This window comes from Mustela nivalis, assembly GCF_964662115.1.
Source record: "Mustela nivalis genome assembly, chromosome: 8".
NCBI lineage: Eukaryota > Metazoa > Chordata > Mammalia > Carnivora > Mustelidae > Mustela > Mustela nivalis.
Window position 1 is genome coordinate 67292369 of NC_139027.1, and position 24896 is coordinate 67317264.

Genomic DNA, 24896 nt, shown 5'->3' on the forward strand with positions numbered 1-24896 from the left:
GACAGAGAGAGAGAGAGATCACAAGTAGGCAGAGAGTCAGGCAAAGAGAGAGGAAGCAAGCTCCCTGCTAAGCAGAGAGCCCGATGCAGTGCTCGATCCCAGGACCCTGAGATCATGACCAGAGCTGAAGGCAGAGGCTTAACCCACTGAGTCACCCAGGCACCCCTTAAGTTTTCCTTTCTTTATTGTTGTTTTTTTATTTTTTAAAGAATTTATTTATTTATTTATTTGACAGAGAGAGATCACAAGTAGGCAGAGAGGCAGGCAGAGAGAGGAGGAAGCAGGCTCCCCGCTGAGCAGAGAGCCCGGTGCGGGACTTGATCCCAGGACCCTGGGATCATGACCCGAGCCAAAGGCAGAGGTTTAACCCACTGAGCCACCCAGGTGCCCCTTAAGTTTTCCTTTCTTTATTGTTTTATGTTTTATTCAGCCAAGTTAACTTTTTAGCTCAGGATTCTAAACATTTTTGTTCTTTATCCCTTTGAGAGAGGATAAATTTCTATTTGAAGCAATGATCTTTAGCTCTTCTCACCACAGTTAGGAATGATGGAAAGGTGTCTCCTCCGTCACTGTATAAAAAGCAGTCTTGTTCTTTGGGGCTAAGAAGTTAACAGCTGCAGTGACATGAAAGCATCTTTCAAAAGCATGGTTAAGTAATTCAATTCAAATGAGAAGATATAAGAAAAAGACTTCTTTTAATGAATGGGTGAAGAACTAGGGAAACGTAAACATTTCAGTACAATTTGAGCAAGCGTTATTGCCTTTTATAGATGATTGTAGAACATGATCATGGCTTAACTGACTAGATTTTTGTCTTTTTAATTGATACTGATCATTGTTATCACATTAGTTTTATAGAAATTGTGTCCAATCTCATCATCATATCACACATGGGTACACCTGACAGGACCTAATGTCTTCATTTTGTTTTCAACTGTTAGCGGAGAGCCATTCAGTAAAACTTATTATGTGACCTTTTGATAATTCAGCCAATAAGTTGGTTAGATGTTTTGTTGGCTAATTGGACATAAAATAATCAAGATGTTTGTCTGTTTTTAATTGTTTAAAATAAGTCTTGTTATGTTGAATTTCCTTTTACTGTGCTTCTGTTATCAGGATAATGTTTCTGTATACATTTTTGAATTTCAAAGACCAGAATGATAAAAAGGGTACAATCCCTAAAAATAAGGCCTAGGCATTGTTTTTTTAGTTTTTAAACTTCACCTTCCTATTATCTGTTGATTTCCACTATTTTATAACATGCATTCTCTTAATGTGTCAGTTAGCTCTTGATATTCATGTTAAATAAGATGGACTATTTCTTTTTAATTCATAGGCTTTTCAAGAGTTTTCCAGTTCTTCATTGGGGTTTGAGAGAAAATTTGTTTTAAGTGTTAGGGGACTTAACATGCTTATTTCCATGTAATCTGTATTTTCACCAAAGATTATCTAAGCCCTAGGGTCTATTGTTGCTCAATGGTATGTGATAAGCTCATAAGTTCCTTGTGTTTCTGGGTTTACACATATATTTGAGGCTTTCTTAATAGCTTCCCCAAAAGCTCAGGGCATGCTGACAAAGTTTTATGATCATCCACTTCATTTTATGTTTATTATTTGCCATATAAATGGTAGTTTTGTTAGAGAAGGGACTATAAATGTGGTACTAGGTGGTCACATAAACCTTTTAGGAGTGTGCTCTTGTCCTAACACAAGGCTGATAATTGGAAGATGTTTAGAGCTGGGTTTTCCAAAGTGTTTTTGTAGGATATTAATTCTGTGGGTCATTAATAGATATTACATAGGACACAGGGGTTTCTATAGTTAATTAAGTTTCGGAAACACAGAGTTAAACAAGGTTCACTAAGTTTTTTTCCTGAAAGGTTTCCAAGAATTTTTCTTATGGTGATGTCTATGAATTCTAAAGAAGAGAATGAGTTTACACAAGTTTGAGAAGTCTGAAAACAGGGCAGAGGGAGAGGAAAAGAATCCAGGGCAAACACAGACTTCTGTAGAGCACAAAGCCCGATATGGGGCTTGATCTCACAACCCTGAGACCACGATCTGAACTTTTGTTCCTGTGTTTAAAGACTTTTTGGAGATTTTAAAATCTCCAAATTTAATTTAATTTAATTTATTTCATAATTATTTTCAGATTAACAATTGGACCTGTTAAAAAACTCAACTGAGTAAATTTGAAGATCTTAATTGGCTTTATTAAACAATTTATGAATCCGGCAGCATCCTGTCTAGCCAGTAGAGGGAATCACCACTGAACTAGACTAAAGAAAGGTTTTTAAAGGCAAAGAGAGAGCATAAAAAAAAGGAGACAGGAACTGACTATCAAGAAATGAATGCATTGTTTAGACAACGTTGGCCTCCTAAGGGGTTGGAAAAGTCCCTCAGTATTTTCCAATATTGACCAGGAAATTCCATGTTGACTGGTTAAAGGTCACATTCCTTATGGAGTTGAAACTGCAGTTAGGTTATGTTTTAAGTCTTAGCTTACTGACTTGAGGCCTTAACCCAGGTGATGCCATGTGGGGCCCATGATTTTCTTTTTTACAGATCCATGTCTTTAATTTTAAAGAAAATTCTTCTGGGGTGTGTGGTTGGCTCAGTCAGTTAAGTGTCCGACTCTTGATCTTGGTTCAGAATCTTGGTTCTCCCTCTCCCTCTGCCCTTCCTCCTGTTCTCATACTCTCTCTCCTCTCTCAAATAAGTAATCTTAAACAAAAAATACTTCTTGGGGGGAAAAACACAATACTGCTTCTGAGATGTGTCTGGAGGTTGAAGAAGGTGTTTTGGCATTTAATTTGAAAATGTGACTAGCATACTTTATTTATTTTTTTTTCTAGCATTATTTTAAAAAATAAGTTCATTCTATAGTTCTCTCTTTTCTGACCTCATTGTATACCGTATAGGATTTCTCAAATATTTTCATCATGGAGCCTTAGTCATATGGATCATTTTCAGGGTCTTGTGTTCCTTGGAACATACTTTGGGAAACATAGGTCTGGCCTTAAAATATTCCTCAATTTGATTTAACTATTTCATGAAGCATTCAGTTTTCATAATAGAGAAGCAATATTTCATATATTTGCTGTATTCACTGGTAGATTCACTGGTATATACTCACTGGTAGATTTTGGTTTGATATTATACCAGTTCTACCAGTTACCAGTTGTGTGACTAAGCGTCACAGTTTTTGTGTCTAGAATGGAGATAATAGTATAACTTACTTCTTAGGGTTCTTGTGGGAATTAAGGCAAATTTCCCATGTAACACATTTAACATAGTGCGTAGTATAGAATAAATACTCATTAAAATTTCTTGTTTTAAAGAATTATATGTGTGTATGTTCCTCCCACATTTTAGAGATGAATGGTTTATCTTTAGGCATTGTTCTTAAAATTTTCTTAGCAGGAGCCACATGTCTGGGTGCTATATTAAAATTTTAATGAGAAAGTCACTATTTGTTTTATAGTTTTTTTCTGAATAGAAAATGGCTAGGGAACCCATCTGTAGCACTTACTCTAATAGCTTGCATTTAGGATTCTCATTTACCTTTGTATTCTGTAGCAAAAGTGTGTTTCAAGAACTAAATCATTAAGAGCTAAAGTTATCTGTGGTTAAGCTGTTGATGGCTTCAGAGCACTTGAGGGAAGAATTCAACCAGTCCCTGAAATGCACATGTAAACACTCATGCCTTGAAAATTGCCAGGCTTCTTGAGAATTATATATCACACTTGTAGTGAGGCAGTTTTCTCATAGTTTACCTACATATTTATTGGAACTCGTTCAACAGTTCATGTGTAGCTTGTCTGTTCTATAGTGGAATCAGCAAGTAATAACTGCAGGCAAAATAATGAGAGCCTAGTCAAATGAGGTCAAAGTGGTTGAAATAAATTGGTGATAACTGTTTAGAGCCATCAATCAGAAGTATATTCTTTAGCATTTTTTGTAGTGCAAGACTGCTGCCAGCAAATCTCTCAGCCTTCTTTTATCTGAAAAGAACCAAAGGAAAAAATATATACCTACAGGGCTATTTTCAAGAACAGTAATATGAATGATGGACTTAAAATCAGGAACAAATAGCAACATGGTAGGCAGGCAAAAAGGTTTTAATTTTTATGAAGAAATTTTAGAGGGGTGCTTGGGTGGGAGAAATGGTTGAGCATCCCATTCTTGTTTTCAGTTCAGGGCTGTGAGATCCAGCCCCATGTTGGGCTCTGCCTGCAGCGTGGAGTCTGCTCAAGACTCTCACCCTCTCCCCCTGCTATCCCCACTGCCCCCACCACACAATCTCTCTGTCTTCTTCTCTCTCTCAAATAAATAAATCTTTTTTTTTTAAGATTTTATTTATTTATTTGACAGAGATCACAAGCAGGCAGAGAAACAGGCAGAGAGAGAGAAGGGAAGCAGGCTCCCTGCTGAGCAGAGAGCCTCATGTGGGGCTCGATCCCAGGACCTTGGGATCATGACCTGAGCCAAAGGCAGGGGCTTTAACCCACTGAGCCACCCAGGTAAATCCTTTTTAAAAAATTTTAGAATTATTGATTTTTCTTTTAATTTTTTTTTTAAAGATTTATTTATTTGTTTGAGAGAGAGAAAGACCACAGTGGGGAGGGGCAGAGGGAGAGAAAGAGAGTCCCAAGCAGACTCACAGACTCACACTGAGTGCAGAATGCAATGCTGAGCCTCCATCAAGGGCTCAGTCTTCGGATCAGCTCAGAGATCACTACCTGAGCTGAAACCAAGGGTCAGGTGCTCAACTGACCCTGCCACCCAAATGCCCCTCAGTTTTTCTTTTCCAATTGCTATGTAAATAACTAAAAATAAAGCAGATACTGTTTAAGGTTTTAACTAAAGAAAAGCACAAACTGGAGATTAGAGGACATGGATTTATAAAAATACACATAGATTAGGTAACAGTTTACTTGTTTACCACTATTTGTTGCTATTTACTGCTTATTAAAGTTTACTGCTTTAAAATTTTGATTTCAAATTATATGCATAAATCCTCAGAAGTAGTTGGTTTCACATGACAGTGGCTTAAACATTTTGTATTTGTTTTATCTATAATTTTTATGCTCTTATTTACTTAAATTCCATGATATTGTGATTAATAAAATATTTTTTGTATTTATAGTTGTTTAATATAGCATTAATGCCATGTGCAAAGGGAGTATGATTTTTTTTTTTAAGGTTTTAATTTATTTACTTGAGGGAGAGAAGAGTGAGAGGGAAGGAGGGAGAGAGAGAATGAGAAGGAGAGGGTGAAGCAGACTCCCCGCTGAGCAGAGAGCCCAATGCGAGGCTCCATTTCAGGACTGTGAGATCATGACTTGAGCTCAAGGGAAGTGCTAAGCTGATTGAGCCACCCAAGTACCCTGAGAGAATGATTTTATTACATATTTTCTTCCACAGTTGTGTACATAGTTATTTACTAAGCTTTGAGAGAGTTAAACTTAAAGCATATTTTTTAAGATGTGGTCACAGGGCCATCAGAATTGCAGTTTTTGATGACTGTATCATATTTTGTACTTATCCACTATTATGTTGTTAAACAGGTAATTTCTTTGTTTTTGAAGTCTGTTACAGATAGTGCTATGGTTAATGTTGTACAAATAGGATATAATTTCTTTTTGTCTTGGATAAATTCCCAAGATTTATACTTACTCTATTCTATTCTACTTATTATTATTATTATTTTACTATTCTACTTATTTCTTTCTTTTTTTTTTTTAAAGATTTTATTTATTTTATTTGACAGAGAGAGAGAGCACAAGTAGGCAGAGAGGCAGGCAGAGACAGAGGGGGAAGCAGGCTCCCTGCTGAGCAGAGAGCCCGATGCGGGGCTCAATCCCAGGACACTGAGATCATGACCTGAGCCGAAGGCAGCGGCTTAATCCACTGAGCCACCCAGGCGCCCCTCTACTTATTTATTTCTTAAAGTAAGCTCCACACCCAACGTGGGGCTTGAACTCATGACCCTGGGGTCAAGAGTTGCATGTTCCATTGACTGAGTCAGCCAGGTATCCCCTATTATGTTTTATTTTAATTGTTGTTTTATTTTAATTAATTTTAATTAATTATTAATGGTAACATACTATACATATAATTTTATTTTACAAATACTTGTATAGTGTTAGTTTTGTGTGCCAAAAAGGTGAAGTAATTGGTTCAGAGTTCCATGGATAATAAGCTGAGCATGCTGGCTCCAGAGACTGTGCCTCTTATAACTTTGCTATGATATCTCTTTTGATACGTCTTGCCCAGTTAGCTTTCTCAGAAAAGGGTTACTCTTATTTTCAGTCAGTTCAACCACCACAACTTACCAGTATTGGATGATACATTTAAAAAAAAATAAAAGTAACCAATTTAATAGATATAAAATGATATACTTATATTCTACAAAAGTATTTGATAAAGAAGATTAATTCAGAAATATAAAACTAAGTTAAATTTTTGTTCATAAAGAAGCTTTTCTTGTTTTTACCATTATAAACTTAAAATAAAAGGGAAATTAACTAAGACTCTTGCTAAAGGAAATGGTATCTTGGAAATTCCTAGAGTGAGTCAGTCCTCTGTTTTTAGGGATTGATGACATTTTTAAAAAAACTTTGCTTCTGGGGCTCCTGAGTGGCTCAGTGGGTTAAGCCTCTGCCTTCGGCTCGGGTCATAGTCTCAGGGTCCTGGGATCGAGCCCCATATCTGGCTCTCTGCTTAGCAGAGAGCCTGCTTCCGCCTCTCCGTCCGTTGCCTCTCTGCCTACTTGTGAACTCTCTGTCAAATAAATAAATAAAATCTTTTTTTTTTTAAGATTTTATTTATTTATTTGGCAGACAGAGATCACAAGTAGGTAGAGAGGCAGTCAGAGAGGCAGACAGAGAGGGAGGAAGGGAAGCAGGCTTCCTGCTGAGCAGAGAGCCTGATGCAATTTGGGGCTCGATCCCATTACCCTGGGATCATGACCCGAGCCGAAGGCAGAGGCTTTAACCCACTGAGCCACCCAGGCGCCCCTAAATAAATAAAATCTTAAAAAAATAAATAAATAAAATAAACTTTGCTTCTAAGTATTTTGTTGTAAGTACTTAATTGTATGAAAATACCACAGTTTGAGAAGAGTTTTCTATTTGTCAATGATAATTTTAAAAATTATCTACTTAATATGAATGTTTTAAATTCTAAGGGCACTACCTCTTCATAGTTGAAAATTAAAAACCATGCAGGAGGGTAATATACTTAAATAAATACTTAATTAAAATCTTTAATTAAAAGGTAAAATACTCCCTTTACCCTGGTACCCTAATCTCAATTCACTAGACCCATGAAGGGGTTGCAGGATGAGAGGCCCTGAAATGTATCACTTCAGCATAAAGATTGTTTTGAGTTAAAAGTAGTAAAAACCCAGCAGATGCAAGAAAAGCTCTCTGCCTCTCCCGAAACTGCCTAACTTTACATTGGAAAGGAGAGCCTGCAACAGAAAGAGAACTATTATCAGAGACTTCCCTTTACCTAGGGAACTCAATCTGAATAATAGGGCAACCTTATTTTTCCAAACCCCTCATTTCACCTTTCTGCTAATGAGCTCTTTTCCCTTTGTATCCTCAGGCCCATATCCTGCTCCTTATAAGGGTCATGTTGCTTCCTTGTCTTTGGAATTTCATGTCTATATGGATTCTCCATACTTACACCTATTAAATTTTATTTTCTCCTGTTAATCTGTCTCATGTCAGTTTGATTCTGAGTCCAACTAGAAGGACCATAGGGCAGAGGAAGTTTCTCCTTCCTGACGCATGTCACAGCATTCTGCTATCCCATCTGCCATTTATTTTACAAATTAAGTATTTGTAAGAATTTTTTAATATAAAAGTCTAACTTTCTTTCTCTCTTTCTTTCTGGTGGAGCTGCGAATTTTTTGGAATTGTGAATATTCTTTTGAAATATGGAGCCCAACTAAATGAACTTCATTTGGCCTACTGCCTGAAGTATGAGAAGTTTTCAGTATTTCGCTACTTTTTGAAGAAAGGTTGTCCATTGGCACCGTGGAACCATGTTTCTGAATTTATAAGTCATGCGATTAAAGCACAGATGAAATATAGGGAATGGTTGCCATCTCTCCTGCTCGCTGGATTTGACCCTCTGAATCTACTATGCAGCTCATGGTAAGAAATCCTACCATAGTAAAACTTTTCCTTTTTGAGTGAATATACTATCTTCAATTTCTCCCAATTTCTTAAGATTCCCATATTGGGAGAAGGGTGTGTGTGTATGTGTGTTTGTGTGTGTGTATGTTTGTACATAGGTTAGAGTGAAGAAGTACGGGATTCCTAATAGTGAGATTGAATGTAAGAGTCCTAATAAAAATTAAGAGGTGACTGGAAGGGAGTAGGGAAGGATGGATTCTTTGGAGAGGGCTATTTTTTCTAGTTAGGCCATCTCTCATGCTCTTAAAAATGTCTGTAACTCATGGAACCAGAAAAGACTTCGAATAGCCAAAGGAATATTGAAAAAGAAAGCTAAAGCTGGTGGCACCACAATTCCGGACTTCAAGCTCTATTACAAAGCTGTCATCTCATCAACACAGTATGGTACTGGCACAAAAACAGACGCATAGATCAATGGAACAGAATAGAGAGCCCAGAAATAGACCCTCAACTCTATGGTCCACTAATCTTTGACAAAGCAGGAAAGAATGTCCAATGGAAAAAAAAAAGTCTCTTCAACAAATGGTGTTGGGAAAATTGGACAGCCACGTGCAGAAAAATGAAATTGGACATTTTCTTACACCACACATGAAAATAGACTCAAAATGGATGAAGGACCTCAGTGTGAGAAAGGAATTCATCAAAATCCTGTGGAGAACACGGGCAGCAACCTCTTCCACCTCAGCCGCAGCAACTTCTTCCTAGGAACATCGCCAAAGGCAAGGGAAGCAAGGGCAAAAATGAACTATTGGGATTTCATCAAGATCAGAAGCTTTTGCACAGCAAAGGAAACAGTTAACAAAACCAAAAGACAACTGACAGAATGGGAGAAGATATTTGCAAACGACATATCAGATAAAGGGCTAGTGTCCAAAATCTATAAAGAACTTAGCAAACTTAACACCCAAAGAACAAATAATCCAATCAAGAAATGGGCAGAGGACATGAACAGACATTTCTGCAAAGAAGACATCCAGATGGCCAACAGACACATGAAAAAGTGCTCCATATCACTTGGCATCAGGGAAATACAAATCAAAACCACAATGAGATATCACCTCACACCAGTCAGAATGGCTAAAATTAACAAGTCAGGAAATGACAGATGTTGGCGAGGATGCGGAGAAAGGGGAACCTTCCTACACTGTTGGTGGGAATGCAAGCTGGTGTAACCACTCTCTTGGTGGCTTCTACACCTGCATATGATGAACACGTCTGTATTCATCATGTTTATTAGGAAAAACTGCTTTCTGGTAGGTTGTTTGAGGAACATAGAAGTAAAAACAAAGTTGAGATATGCATTCTGATTCCCATTTTATTTTTTTGTGTATAGCTTTACAACAGGTGGAATACCTATTTGTATTTACTTCTTTCCCACTGGCTGACTAATACCCATTCATTTGTCAGATACTCATTGTTGCAATTCTCTCTATATCTTTTCAATAAAATTTCATAGAAATCCATTGTGTTTTAGATAACTGAATGAAATATAAAGATTATTGACAATTTATTGAGGAATCACTGATCTTTAAAAGTTATTTGAATTATTTAGCTTTATTCTCCCAGAAGGCTTTGTACAATACACTCTTCCAGTCCCCAGTCCTGATACAGGATCCTCCCTCTCCCCATGTGAATAGTTTGTTTAAAAATTTGTGTGTTATATAGAGTACCTAGGTGGCTTAGTTGGTTAAGGGTCCAATTCTTGATTTCAGCTTATTTGTCTCAAACCCCCATACATGTGCATGCATACTGAAATAGAAACACTTGCTAAGAAATGGTCTCTCTAGCTATGGACTAAAGTCATTTAAGTACCCTTAACTATTAGCTTAGTGAATTTTATGGTTGTTTGGGGCTCCTGACAGCTAACAGCAGTTGCCTCTCAGATTTCTAGGATTCACTCTCCAACTGCTGCTATAAACCCAGGCCAGCATGTGGGGTAGCTATGGACAGCCCTGACAGTATGTCTGCATTTCTCTGTCACCCAATGAGGTGCTTGTCCTCATGGGTCCTACTTTCTTCTCAGCAGTATTCTTTGTGTTCCTCCACTGAAGCTACTAACTCGACTCTATACTACTTGTCCATTACTTTCAGCCTTCACACTAACTTCTGGTTTATTTTTTTTTAACCAACACTTAGTAGGCACTGTTTTAAGTTTGGTACTGTATTAACTCATTTAATATAGAATACAGTGGATACTGTTATCTTTGTTTTACAGAGAAGGAAGTTGAGGCCCAGAGTATTGAACATACTTGCTGAAGCTCACATAGCTAGTTAGTGCTAGAGATTAGGTTTGAACCTAGGCTGTCCTGTAGTGTGGTTCAAGTCTGTCTTTCTAACCACTGTGCTCTGCCGCCTTAGTCCTGTGTGTCCACATGGGCCCTATAGTTACATCACTTAATTTCAGCTGTCTTAATCCCTTGGCTAACCTGGGAGGGTTATGTGCCAACTTCTCTTGCTCCTTCCTATTCCTAAGTTAGGAAGAACCTATACAGGGAAAAAAACTAAACATTGCCTCTTTTCCTTTCCTCCTCAGCCAATCACCTAGGCTGCTGGAAGGAGAGGGAATTATTTAGCTTTATTCTCCCAGAAGGCTTTGTACAATACACTCTTCCAGTCCCCAGTCCTGATACAGGATCCTCCCTCTCCCCATGTGAATAGTTTGTTTAAAAATTTGTGTGTTATATAGAGTACCTAGGTGGCTTAGTTGGTTAAGGGTCCAATTCTTGATTTCAGCTCAGGTCATGATCTCAGGAATGTGAGATTGATCCCTGTGTTGCAGTCTGGGGACTCTGGACTGGGTGTGGAGCCTGCTTCAGATGCTCTCTCTCTTCTCATCCCTCTGCCACCTGCCCCCCCATGTTTCCCCCCCCCCCAGGGTGATGCTCTCTCTCTCTATAAAAGGGGGGAAAAAAAACAATATGTGTCTTACATTTCTCATCATATTTCTGTGTGCTCTATTCATTGGGTGTGTTAGGACAGAAAAGAGTTGAGAACCAGTAAGCTACAATTTATTTTGAAGTAAATTGTAAAACTTCCATCTATCTGGACTGAGAATACCACTTATATATATTTTACTCCAAATGAGTAACTTTAGTCATTTTATATTCATTAGGAAAATACAATGGAAAACTTCACTTTAGCAATGAAAATGCTTAACATGGTCAAATTTTTGTTCACTGATCTTTTATTGAATGTATAAAGCTAGTGTTTATGCTGAATATGATAAATGTTTTGCTTTCTTTGATCAAATTTACATTCAAAGAGCTGTTACAAGAAAAATTCTCCCATAAAAATTCCAATATGTTGTTAAAGTGGATTTTGGTTGTATCTTATTTTATCACACGTAAGTCTGTTGCTTACTCTTTGTCATGTAAATTATAGATGTCTTTCCTAGTATTGCTTGCCTTAAACAGTCTTAAAAAATGTATCTGGCTGAATAATTGCCTGTCACAATATAATCTACAGAGTTGAAATATTTTTTCAACTTTAAATGCAAGGCTAGGTACACCCCCCAGCCCTTGCCCAAATGTAATAGGTGAATAATAGAAAGTAAATGTCATCTGTGCATTTAGTTGATTAACTGTCACTTGTTTATGATTGTAGAACTGCTTTGTACAATGTAATGGTCAATGTAGTACAGTAACAATACATTTTTAGTGGCATTATCAGCATTTGTAGAATATATTCACCATTATATTAACTAAAGCTGTAGAAACAGATTTATTTTTTACGTGTGTGTTAGATAACTGCATAAAAATGACTTTGTGTTTGGTCATAGTGAGACTTAAAGCACACTTTAGCAGAAAAATGAAGCCATTAAAAAAGAAATAAGGAGCTAGAATTAAGTAACCTTTGGTGCAGGGTACTAGAAAGTCAAGGGAATTGTTTACTTTTGAGTATATTTTATCATTTTATTTATTCTCAATATTTCCTGATAAATTATGATTTCACTGAGCGCTTCCCAAGAAGTAGAAGATTTTCCTAAAGCATTTGGGCTATACTTTAAGTTCTTTCTTATTTATGCTTGCATATTAGAGAATTAAGAATTTGGGAAATGATTTTCATGCTCTCTAATCAGTCATTTCAAGGACACTCTGACCCTGAGTTATAAGAATTAAGTTATCTTTGAGATGATATATTGAGAGTATTACTCAATTTCTTTCCTTTCATTCTATTTTTTCCCCCTTCTTTAGTCCTTGCTTGGTAATGTCTTCAAAAAAGCAACCTTGGAAAAAAAAAAAAAAGGAACCTTGGAAGGAATTTCTGAAGTAATTACCAGAGGCCCTAATCATTTTATTTTTATTTGAACAATGTGATAGAGTAGGGGAGTATCTAGTTGAGTACAACTTAGGTAATCCTATTAGAATTTGGAGTTAACCTTAAGCTGTGACTAAATTTCATGTGTATAATATTTTAAGTCCTATCAAAAATGCAATACTGAAAATTTCAGACCACTTCTAGAAATATCAAATATTTATGTAACATTTTTGTTTTAAAAAGTATGTTTATATATTGTTTCATATTATTTTCACCAAAGTGAACTGAGATAGGCAGATTAAGTGTTATTCCCATTTTAGAGACCAAGATCTAGGGCTTAAAAAACTTAGGAAAAAAAAAAAAGAGAGAGAGAGAGAGAAAGGAAGAGAATTTAGGCAACATATTTGTAAGTAGCAGAGGTGGTATTAGAAACCAGAACTTTTCTTAGACTAATGCTCTGTTCAGTGGGATTCAAGTGCTTATAAAATTGGGGGGAAGTCTCCTCTGGCTGGATTGGTAGGAAATTTTGATATTATTTTGAAAAAATAGAGGGAAAACTGTTTGTCTTGAACACCTTTCAGTCCTTAAAGACAAAACTTATTCTGGTACATCTTTTAGAACTGAATCTATAGTGGGGAAGGTTCCTAGAGGGGTACAATTTTATGTCCCTGGGAGTTGGACAGAAAAAGTTCATCTCTCCCATATATTCGGTTTATAGTTAACTTTGGGTGTTTGGGCATTATCCTTTCAGGGGTGTTAAATTGTGTGTATGTGAGGGGACCAGTCTAGGTTCAGCAAGATGGTCCGAGTTGGAGGAGGTAATGGCAAATCCACAGATGGTGCTGGTGCTGTTTCTCTTTTTCTTACCATTGATGCTGAGAAATGGGGATTCTCTGGTCATCTACTGGACAACTATACACAGAATTGATTTGTTTTCTTGCAGGAACCTGTAGATGATTATTTGTATCCACTGAACTTTCTCCAGTTACACGATTATTTTCTGTGCCTCAGTTTTTGTTCTTCCTTCTATACTGCAGTGTTGTAAGAATAGTTATGTGGTGTTTGTTTTCAGGATGAACCCTTTTGTGTCTAATGGTGTGTTAACGTCTTCCCAATATAGGATTGACTCAGTCAGTGATGATACCCTTATCTTCACTTTGGAGTTTACCAATTGGAAGAGGCTTCCTCCAACTGTTGAGAAGATGCTCTCCACTCGTGCCTCAAACTCTTGGGCTCTGCAGCAACATATTGGTAAGAAAGTACAATTTTTTTTTTTTAAAGATTTTACTTTATTTATTTGACAGACAGAGATCACAAGTAGGCAGAGAGGCAGGCAGAGAGAGGAGGAAGCAGGCTCCCCACTGAGCAGAGAGCCCGATGCGGGTCTCAATCCCAGGACTCTGGGATCATGACCTGAGCCGAAGGCAGAGGCCTTAACCCATTGAGCCACCCAAGCACCCCAAGAAAGTACAATTTTAAACATGTTTCACTATTTTTTCTTCTCTTCCTCCTCTAGCTATGTTATAATGTTAAGCGACCAGAGTCAATGGAGAGCATACATTAAATTGGGCATCATTTGCATTTTCTTTATGTGGGGAAAGGATGGGGCTGTGGTGGTGGTGATGGGGGTCGTAATAATTTCCTTCAACAAAAGTCATATCTGATTTGGTAAGTTTAGCTTTAGGAACGGGTATTTATTGATATTTTTATTTAATGGTATCTTTTTATTTCTCGTAAGGATTATTTAAACAAAAGTGAGTCCTAAAATTGTTGTTAGTCTATATTTAGTTTGTGCTCAGAAAAATGCTGAACCTAATTTTCCTCTTAGGTGTGTGTGTGGATTTGTGTTCTCTCTTTAATAATTTGTCATCTCTAAAAGGAAATAATACCATCCCTTATTTATACCTGTACTTACTGAATGCATGCCAGTGTGTTGGTATGATAAAACTGTCAAAGTGAGCTTGGTGAAAATTCTGTGAATTGATTGATACTTTAAATGACTGTTTCAAAAGAAATTCTCAACTTCCTCTCACTAAATTTTTTTAAGGTAGTTATAAAAAACGCATACAGCAGAAGATTTTACACAAGGAAACCAGTTTAAGCTGAACATAATATATTGCCAAGTATTCCTATTTACTTATTCAGATTTATTTTACTTTAACTATATTTTGTTAAACAGATGATATGTCTTAAGTTGGGAAAATTATTTCTTCGCTATTTTTGCATGAAATGTAGCTTTTCATAAAACATGTTGAATAGGTTTTTAACAAGTGAACTTATGCATATGTAGAAATGTGTCTTGTAATTTCTGGCAAAATTACATTTAAGAAAATTTCTTCAATCAAAAACAGACATTCAGGAAAATATGTTCTTGAACTGAGGTGTATTCAAACTCTTAGAGTTTCTATTGAAGAAAAAAGTAATCTGTTTGGAGTTCTGAGTCTTTTCATACAGAATTTCTTTAATAATAATGTTGGAAAACTCACTTGCATTTAATTCTTAATGTTGAAAATTGCATCTTCTTTTACTAATTATGTATCTGAAGCAGCAGAGAACAAATATCTATTCAAATTAGATAGAATATGAGACAATGGATTTTGGGAACAAAAGTCAAATGAGGAAGCATATGCCAAATGGGAAAATTATTGCAGTGTATCAATTAGTAAAGATATGTGGGAGTTTACTCTGAAGACTCTAACATATGGCAGGTTTGTCCAGATGAAGGTAAATCTTGTGCATGAGTATATTATCCTGCAGTGGACTAAATCCATCAAGGGCTTCTTTATTTAATTAGGCACTAGGTAGAGCTTGTGTAGGGTAATAATCATTATCTCTAAGAGGATTTTATTTTGGCTGAAGATTTGCAGAAGTCTTTCTCAGAAGTACTAATGTAGCTGATGCTTTTCTGGCCAACTTCTCTAGCCCAGTCCTCTTTTCTTGGTTCCATTCCCATGTATACAGCTGCCCTTTGTATTTCCCACGTTTTGACATATCCAAAATGTGAACTTGTCAGTCATTTTTCCAACTAGTTCTGCTGTTCCTTCTGTATCCTGGTTTGAGAGGTGGAATGGTTTGGAGCTATTGACCCAGAATTGTGAGTTATTCTTGGCAGCTCTTTGTTACTTGTTTCATCATGAGCAGTCTTGTTCAATAGGGATGATTGTGCGCCTGCTACTTGGCAAGGTCTGCCAACATTTTTGGTTGTCACAGCTGGTAAGGGGGCTCTTGTCATCTAGGGGGTAGCGGTGAGGGATGCTGCTAAACATCCTACAATGTGCAGGGCGGACAAAGAATTAGCTGGATTCCAATGTCAGCAGTGCTGAGTTTGAGAGACTGATTTACATGGTCTCCTGGGTTGTCTGGTTTTAGGAAGGCCTTTTAATTCCTATCATGGGAAGCCTTTTCAACCCTGTTCTTATTGCACACTACTTAGGAAAAGCTTGCATTCTTCTGGCTAGTTATACTGGTCTCTCAAGGTATACGTTACTGGTTCTTCTTGTGCAGATAATGGGAGTCATTTAATGTCAGATTTTGTTTTAGTAAGGCTGAGGAAAAGATGTCCATCTACTCAGTTGTCTGAATTTCTAATAGTATTATGCTTTTCTTCCTTTCTTTAGTTCTAGGCTCTCTCTCAATATACCCAGCTTCCCTTTTTGCCTTCAGTTTGTGGGACACCATGTTTCTTTCTTTCTTTCTTTTTTCTTTTTCTTTTTTCAGTAGGATCCAGGCCCAGAATGGAGCCTGACTCAAGGGTTGAACTCATGACTCTGAGATCAAGACCTCAGCTGAGATCAAGAGTTGGACACTTAACTGACCAAGCCACCCAAGCACCCTGACACTCCCATTTCTGTATATAGGTTATCTTTATTTGGATCTTTAGTTGTAAGATTTCTGGTGAGCAGAAACATGACCAGGAACACCACCAATGGGAGTGAGCCCAGAAAAACAACTCTTGGCTACCTCTCAAATAGATGACAGTCTTGCTTTTACCCACTTTCTCCAGTAACTTATCATGGTAGTAGAAACTACATTGTCAATATATTTCTTTAAAATTTTTTTGAAAAAAATGCTTCTTGCAGCTCTATAACTATTAGTGAGCTCTTAGATAATTTCAGCTCAGTAGCTGGTTAAGTATATTGGTATCTATCTCAAGGAAAGGATTTTCTCCATTTTTTTAAGGCCTTTTTCAAGTCTTGAAGATGCCATGTACTTGGTCAAAATTCTCCTTTCCTTACCTTTTTCCTCTGTAAGAAAATAGCAAGTTGCTCTGGTAGTTTATAAATAAAAAGGACAACTAGTCCCTTGTTGCTCATCTTTTAATCATGAAGTCAGATTTGTCTTCAAAAAGTTGTTTTTGTTTTTGCATGCAGGTAAAATTTACTGACTGTTCACAGCTTTAATGACAATTTTTAAATCATGTGCCTTATATACACATCTTAGAAACATTTTAACCACATAGTAGTAGACTTTTTTAAAGATTTTGTTTATGTGTTTGATACAGAGAGAGAGATCACAAGTTTAAAACAGCAGGCATAGAGAGAGGGGGAAGCAGGCTCCCTGCTGACCAGAGAGCATGATGTGGGACTCAATCCCAGGACTCTGAGATCATAACCTGTGCCAAAGACAGAGGTTTAACCCACTGAGCCACCCAGGCGCCCAGTAGTAGTCTTTTTCATAAAAAAAAAAAAACTTGCCAATCCCTGACCAGCTGTCCAAGGTAAAGTCTAAGTAATTACATTCTTAGGGATAAAAGCACTTGGCTTAGTTCATTCCCCCTTTAATGATCAAATATGTATAATTCTATCCATAGTAATATAAGAATCTGAATTCTACAAAGAATCTAAAAGGGCCCCAGGAAACTCTCTTGATCTATTCATTTCAGTATTCTTCTGCTTTGTTCTAAAAAGGATTTAAAGTAGTTTATGCATGTAGATTATCACAGAACAGTGAAGCAGAAGTAAAAAGTGAAAGCAAAAGAAAAATGAAAAGTAATATTGAGGATGGATCTAAAATGGAGTCAGAGAGAGCTTATAGATCCGAAACCTGTCTGTGGATAGGCTATAAGTCTGGCGCTGACTAACCTCTTTAGTCATTGACACTAGGTTACAGAGATCATTATGTAAAGCAAGCTTATTGCTCAAAAGTAATATTCATGGACGATTTTCTAGACAATATCTTGGCAGCCATAGTTTCTCAGGACTTTATTTTACCAGTCTTCAATGTGGGCTCTTGCTATCATACCTGACTATAATTCAATAAAAGTAGATCTTCAGGGATCATCAGTCAGTGTCATCCAGGTATTAAGGTATTTGTTACTCTGAATTGACCACGCTGGCTTTGTAATTGACCGGGCTGGCTTTGTAATATCTGGAGGAGTGGATGACCTATATGTACTTCAGCAGTTCTCTCTAAATATTATATCTTTCAACTCCATTTCTTTAAAAAATTTATTTATTTAAGTAATATCTACACCCCACACAGGGTTCAAACTCATGACCCCAAGATCAAGAGTCACAGGCTCTTCTGAATGAACCAGCCAGGCGCCCCTCAACTCAGTAGTTGTAATAATAGTAGTAGTTAACAACGAATCTAAAATTACACTACTTAAAAAGCATCAGTGTACAGCTATTTTATGTTGCAGGTTGAGTTGAGAACATATTTTTAAGAGATAGTTGAGCTTCAAAATAGAAGCAAAACAAAAATGGAACATAAACATTGATTTGTGATAGGTTAAGTGTTCTGTTTGTGAAACCCAAAGAACATTATGAGAACTCCTTGCTAAATATGACTGGCAGAGCAAGTATCCACACCCAGCATCTCCTCTGAAACTTTGAGCAGTACTCATAGTTTTGGAGCAGTCTTTATGACAACCCCTGCCTGCAGTAAGTATACCAAACTGACAACATGTAGCACCTTATTTTAAGAGATTGTTACATTTGCATTTAAAAAATTGAGGAATAACTACCAGAAACAATTTAAATTTAGCAATGGCTTATCTATAATCCTTTCTTATACTATTTTTCCCCCAGCTTTATTGAAATATAGTTGATGTATATAACATTGTGTAAGTTTGAAGTATACATTTTGGTAATAATTAACTAGCATTCCAGTTGTCTACTCAAGCCATTTCTAGTTTAAGGTAATAAAATGTATCCAGTTTTAAAAAGAACATTTTTCTGTTATCTATAGAAAGACTGTATATTTTATGCAAAAGGTGAATCACATTTCTTGAAGGTACATCTTTCAATTTATATATATATATATATTTTTAAGTTATTGATTTATTTACTTTGACTAATCTCTATACCAGCGTGGGGCTCAAACTCCTGACCCTGAGATCAAGAATGCCATCCATGCTTTACTAACTGAGCCAGCCAGGTGCCCTTTAAGATGTATCTTTTATAGCATTAAGTTACTTGTTAAAAAGATGGGAGGTGTGGGGCACCTGGGTGGCTCAGTGGGTTAAAGCCTCTGCCCTCGGCTCAGGTCATGATCCCAGAGTCCTGGGATCGAGCCCCACATCAGGCTCTCTACTCCGCGGAGAGCCTGCTTCCCCCCCCCCCCCCGGTCTGCCTCTCTGCCCAATTGTGATCTCTGTCAAATAAATAAATTAAAAAAAAAAAAAAAGATGGGCTGTGTGGCACAGCCTTATTTCAGGCTAATGGAGAGTTTTAACTCTTCTGCTACTTTGTCTCTTATGGTAGTGACATATCCATGTCCAAGGAAAGGTCAATAAAAGCTACAAATAGTATAGTGGTGTATTTGGTAATGAGTATTTATACAAATGCTGTGTGGTGGAATTGCTTAACTAAAACCTACCTGCTTATTTTAAATACTGATGAGCGAAAGTCCAACCTGAAGTTTTCAGATAATTACGTTCAGTAAATTGAAAGGTCTAAATTTGGTAGGGATCAGGAAAATATTTGGAGTAAAGAGTTGTTCTTTTAAGACGACAGGAAAAATGGTGTATTATATAGGACCATGCCCATAGAATTAATAAAGCTCCATATTTGGTGAGACTCAGAAGCCACTATTCATGGTGGTTTTCAACTCTAGAGGCATTTCCTCTGGTTTGAGGCATTATCACTAAGAATCCCAACAGTAATTGCCTCTCATCTTGAAAAATTAAACATGTGATCTTCTATTTATAGAGCAGGAAACTTGACCTCCAAGATTCCAGCCATATTGTTGGCCTTTATAACTCTAGCAGAATCATGCCTTGATTAACAGTGTCCTAAAGACTGCCCTTATGGTTAGATTTAAAAGCCAGACTTAGTTCTGTTTTTTTTAACATTTTATTTATTTATTTACAGACAGATTATAAGTAGGCAGAGAGGCGGGGGGGGGGGGGGGGCGTGGGAGGGGCAGGCTCCCGGCCGAGCAGAGAGCCTGATATGGGGCATGACCCGAGCCGAAGGCAGAGGCTTTAACCCACTGAGCCACCCAGGCGCCCCAGTTCTGTTTTTTTTAAATGAGGAATTTATAGTTAACTTAAAATTTTAACAAGATTCCATCTGCCCATTTATAATTTTAGCTTCACACAGTCTCTTAGTAATCCAAGTGCAGCATCACATAGCATTTCTTACTAATCCACATGTCTGTGTGTGTGTGTGTGTGTATGTGTGTGTGGTGGGGAAATTCTTGCTAAACTAGGTACTAATGGGTTGTAGCTATAGTTGCTGGGATATTTTGCCAGTAAAACTGTTCTGATCTTGTGAGTAGTCTGTTGGTAAGCTAAGAGGAGAAAATGTTGCCCTAAAGCAATTACAACAGAATATTTAATGATTTAAAAAAAGAAGATTTTATTTATTCATTTGACAGAGTGATAAGAGTTAGAGCACAAGTAGGCAGAGCAGCAGGCAGAGGGAGAGAGAGAAGAAAGCTCCCTGCTAAGCAGGGAGCACTAGGCAGGGCTGGATCCCAGGACACTGGGATCGTGACCTAAGCTGAAGTCAGACGCTTAGTCGACTGAGCCACCCAGGCACCCCTAAAACAGAATTTTTTTAAAAAGTATTCCAGGTATCACATCATCAATATTATTTGAAAGACCATCTTACTCCTCCTGCTTATGTACGGTGTTGGATATGTGCACAGGCAGATCCCAGGGACAGCTGTATCCCAATTTAAAAAAGAAAAAATTATTTTCTAGACCCAAAATATCTATTTTAGGGTGGAAAGCCAATTAGAATAGAAGCTTTAGCTCCTAATAGCTTGTTCATTTGAGAATTTTTAAATCATTAAATCTGTAATTTTAGTTAGTTACAAATATGGACCACAGGCAGAAGTCTTCAGTAAAGAGAAGCTATTATGTAAGTATTTCTGTAGGTGGACATTTACAAATCTTGCTGTTTATATCCATTAATTCCTTAGTGAGTGGATTCTTTAATTACATGTCAGCTCTGTGTTAGACACTGACAGAATTTATGAATGAAGAAATAAAGTGAGCATAGTTCTTTAGTGCAGTGACTAAGGGAATGATGATTCCAGGTCATGGCAGAGGCTTAAATTGTTTTATAGATTAAAGGGCCTCAGTTTGTAAAAATAAGAACATTAAAGATTTGATTAGATAAAAGTGATTATTTATGTAATAAGATTGCAGATAAGCCAGAGGGAGATGGGATTAACCTTAAAGCGGCCCAACTCTTTGAGAGAAGAAGAACAATGAAGTTGTTGTGGTTGGAGATAAGTTTGTAGTTGGAGAACTAGACTTGCAGAGAGAATGGGCCCTGAAGACCTCCTGTTTCACTTTGAAGGAAGAAGGAAATGGCACTGAGGAGACTTAAGTGACAGTGGGGTGGGAACTGGGTGTTTGAGAATGGTGGTTGTGAGAAATGAATGAGGGACTAGGAAAGGAGGTCCCATGCAACCTTACAGACCTGGTAGAGGTTGCAAGTGGTACTAGCTCATATGATTATGGGATCATTTTTCCCCAGCATTGATTCTCTTTCTCCGTATTGAAGTGCAGAAAGAGAGTGGTTAGATTGGTCCTGGGGAACTGGTAGAGCCTTTAGAGAAGAATTGAGGATGATAAAATAATATAAGTGAGGGGCCTCCTGGAATCAAGTCTGAATTGGAAAGGACATGAGAAAGGAAGGGATGTGATAGACCAGTGGTAAGAAGAGTCTGGGGACCCGAGGTCTCCATGATACTAAAGATGGAGTGTACTGGCAGTAAGGGAGAACAGAGTCTGGATAGACAGGCAATAGTATATGCTGGAATTTAAAGACAAAGCCATAGGTCTGGAATTGGTGCAGCACCGTGAGAATGCTCCATTTGCCCCCTAGACTTTGTGGTAGGTGTGACAGGGGTGGAAGAATGAGAAGATTCTGTGTGAGAAATTGGTCAAGGAAGTCATTTCCCGGCGAGGATCAGGCTTCTGTGAGGACAGAGGTGGAGAGAGTTTTCTCTACAGAGTTCTAGATGTAGGTGAGTTTGTTTATGGTAAAATGGGGTATCCCGAAAACTTTATGGAATAGTTCTAGGGGCAGTTAAAATTTGCTTTATAATATTGAGTCTCATTTTTTCCTCTTGTCAGATTACTGTGTTATAATACCCTAAACAGGGTAGGGTAATGAAGAATGTATTTTTCCGGGAGATTTTAAGACCATGATTCATTTTTTATTTTGATAACCACTGGAAATTGCTTTGGCTAGATGGTTTTAGTAACTTGCAAATATTCTAGGCTCCAGAGAGGCACTCTAAAGGTGTGAAAGAAGATGAAATTACTTATCAATGATTAAGTTCCCTTTCATTTTGTCTTTTCTCTGCTAGTGATACAGTTGTAAGAATTGAGTTTTTGTCTCTCCCCTACCCCAACTGAACACACATGGCCCAATGCTTTGTACTTATATTTCCACATGAGTTAGAAAAATGTTTTTTGGAAAATCTGTGTAAGAATGACTACTGATGGCTGGGGCATCTGGGTGGCTCAGTTGGTTAGGCAACTGCCTTTGGCCGAGGTCATGATCTCGGTGTCCTGGGATTGAGCCCCACATCAGGCTCCCTGCTCAGCGGAGAGCCTGCTTCTCCCTCTCCCTCTGCCTGCTGCTCTGCTTACCTGTGCTCTCTCTCTCTCTTTCAAATAAATAAATAAATAAATAAATAAATAAATAAAATCTTTAAAAAAAAAAAGACTGACTAACTGATGGGGCAGCTTACTTTTCTGCAGATGTTAGGAAATGGAGATAACATGAAATGAATTTATTACATCATTAATAGGCTAATATAGGAAAGGAGTTGAAATGCGAATAGCACAAAGTAATACCGTGGTGGTTAACTTCCTAAAAACAAGACTTTTGGACATATATTAGAGTCTTTGTAGTACTTTATAGTGTGATGGGAGTGACCATAATAATTGTTTATACAAATAGAGGTTTGCTCATTCTCCTATGATGCAGTATTTAAGAGTCCTTGAACTTAAAGATGGATTATATACTTTTTTTTCCCTTAAAATACCACTGTTCTGATTTTTCTTAATCTCTTTTTCTTGGTGATAAATAGGTATCAGTAGTATGAATCCTAGTGCATATTTTCTAAAAATTCGTTGATTTAAGATAAAGGTGATGTTTTAACTGAGTGAAAAAGAAACCACTTTCTGAAAGAAAGCTTTGCTTGGGAAGATAATTCTGAAAACAGATACTAGAAAGTACTTCTATTGTTAAGTGATTTTCTTGACAAAAACAATGTGTTACCTAGAAAAACTCTCATATTGATGCATTTAAAATACTTAGAAACCATTTTCTTGAGTTTTGAATGCATTTAATAAACATGTAGAGAAGCAAAACTTTCTAATTAGCTTATAAACTGATAACAAAAAAATTGGTTAAATTTTGATAAAAACTTTTGCATAATTAGTAGGTGGGATCGGATAGTACCCTGATTAGTTCAGTTAAGCTACAATGTATTCCTCCCATTTGGACCTCGTACTTTTTTTTTTTTTTAAGATTTTATTTATTTTTTTATTTGACAGACCGAGATCACAAGTAAGCAGAGAGGCAGGCAGAGAGAGAGGAGGAAGCAGGCTCCCTGCTGAGCAGAGAGCTCAATGTGGGACTTGATCCCAGGACCCTGAGATCATGACCTGAGCCAAAGGCCGAGGTTTTAACTCACTGAGCCACCCAGATGCCCCTATGGACATCGTACTTTTATAAGATATTTTTTTAATCTAGTATCTGCATATCTAATATCTAATAGCTACATCAGCCCTTATATCCAAATATTGAAATAAACTGGACCTAGAGCCAAATCTTGGAATTGCTAAGTCACTAAGATTTAAATTTGTAAAGCTTAGGGGGCGCCTGGGTGGCTCAGTGGGTTAAAGCCTCTGCCTTCTGCTCAGGTCATGATCCCAGAGTCCTGGGATCAAGCCCCACATCGGGCTCTCTGCTCAGCGGGGAGACTGCTTTCTCCTCTCTCTCTGCCTGCTTCTCTGCCTACTTGTGATTTCTGTCTGTCAAATAAATAAACAAAATTAAAAAAAAAATTTGTAAAGCTTAGTCAGCCACCTCACTCTTGTTAAAATATTATTAATATGAATATTTTTAGTAAAAGTAAAAAAGGTTTTATACCTCTAATAAACATTTTTAGAATTTTTTTTTAGGATTTTATTTATTTATTTGACAGAGAGAGATCACAAGTAGGCATAGAAGCAGGCAGAGAGAGAGAGAGAGGAGGAAGCAGGCTCCCTGCTGAGCAGAGAGCCCGATGTGGGACTCGATCCTAGGACCCTGAGATCATGACCCGAGCCGAAGGCAGCGGCTTAACCCACTGAGCCACTCAGGTGTCCTAATAATCATTTTTAAAAAGTATTTCTTATTTTAGCTTATTTTTTAAATTTTATGTGTTTTATAGTACAAATATTATTAACCTAATAGTATATACATATTATTCATATGTAATTAAGTATTTACACATTGGGATTATGTACTCAAAGACTTTTCCCTCATTGAGTGTACAGTCAAAACATTTGGGGAATCACTAGATTAGATGTTGTCTAGGATTTGTATGTTATTGTATAGTTTATAACATTCCTATACAAAATTGAATAATTCTGTATAGGAATGAAAGGTTAAATGTTGTTTGCTACTGGATGTATAGATAAACTAGGTTTAATATACTAAAGTGATTGGGTCAGAAAAGTGACTTAAAATTATAGTATGGTTTCAAACATGATTTTCTAGGCTACGATCAGTGCCATAATCCAAGAAGACAGACATCTATTTAACAAATTAAAATCTGGTTTTAACAGGTTTTCATGAACGTATGTTTTTACATATGTAGAGCTTTTGGGCTATTTCCCTATTATAAATTCAAGACATGGCTTGATCTTCTATCAGCCTAGTGGTAACACATCTGGAAATACCATGCATCACTAAAACTTTCATAGGAATTTTGAGAGCTTTGAAATATTGCATATATGACTATAAAGTT

General features: G+C 37.1%; 1 protein-coding gene across 4 annotated transcripts in view; it reads left to right on the top strand.

The window, feature by feature from the left end:
* The window catches only part of ASB3 (ankyrin repeat and SOCS box containing 3), a 105786-nt gene that overhangs the window by 75863 nt on the left and 5027 nt on the right, over positions 1–24896 (top strand). For 2 of the 4 annotated variants that reach the window (XM_082743610.1, XM_082743609.1), the window contains exons 8-9: positions 7911–8168; positions 13588–13718. In XM_082743610.1, coding sequence (XP_082599736.1) covers positions 7911–8168; positions 13588–13718 — 389 coding nt within the window. Of the gene's footprint in view, positions 1–7904; positions 8169–13587; positions 13719–24896 lie in introns of all 4 variants that reach the window. The other 2 variants (XM_082743607.1, XM_082743608.1) reach the window with 1 other exon arrangement.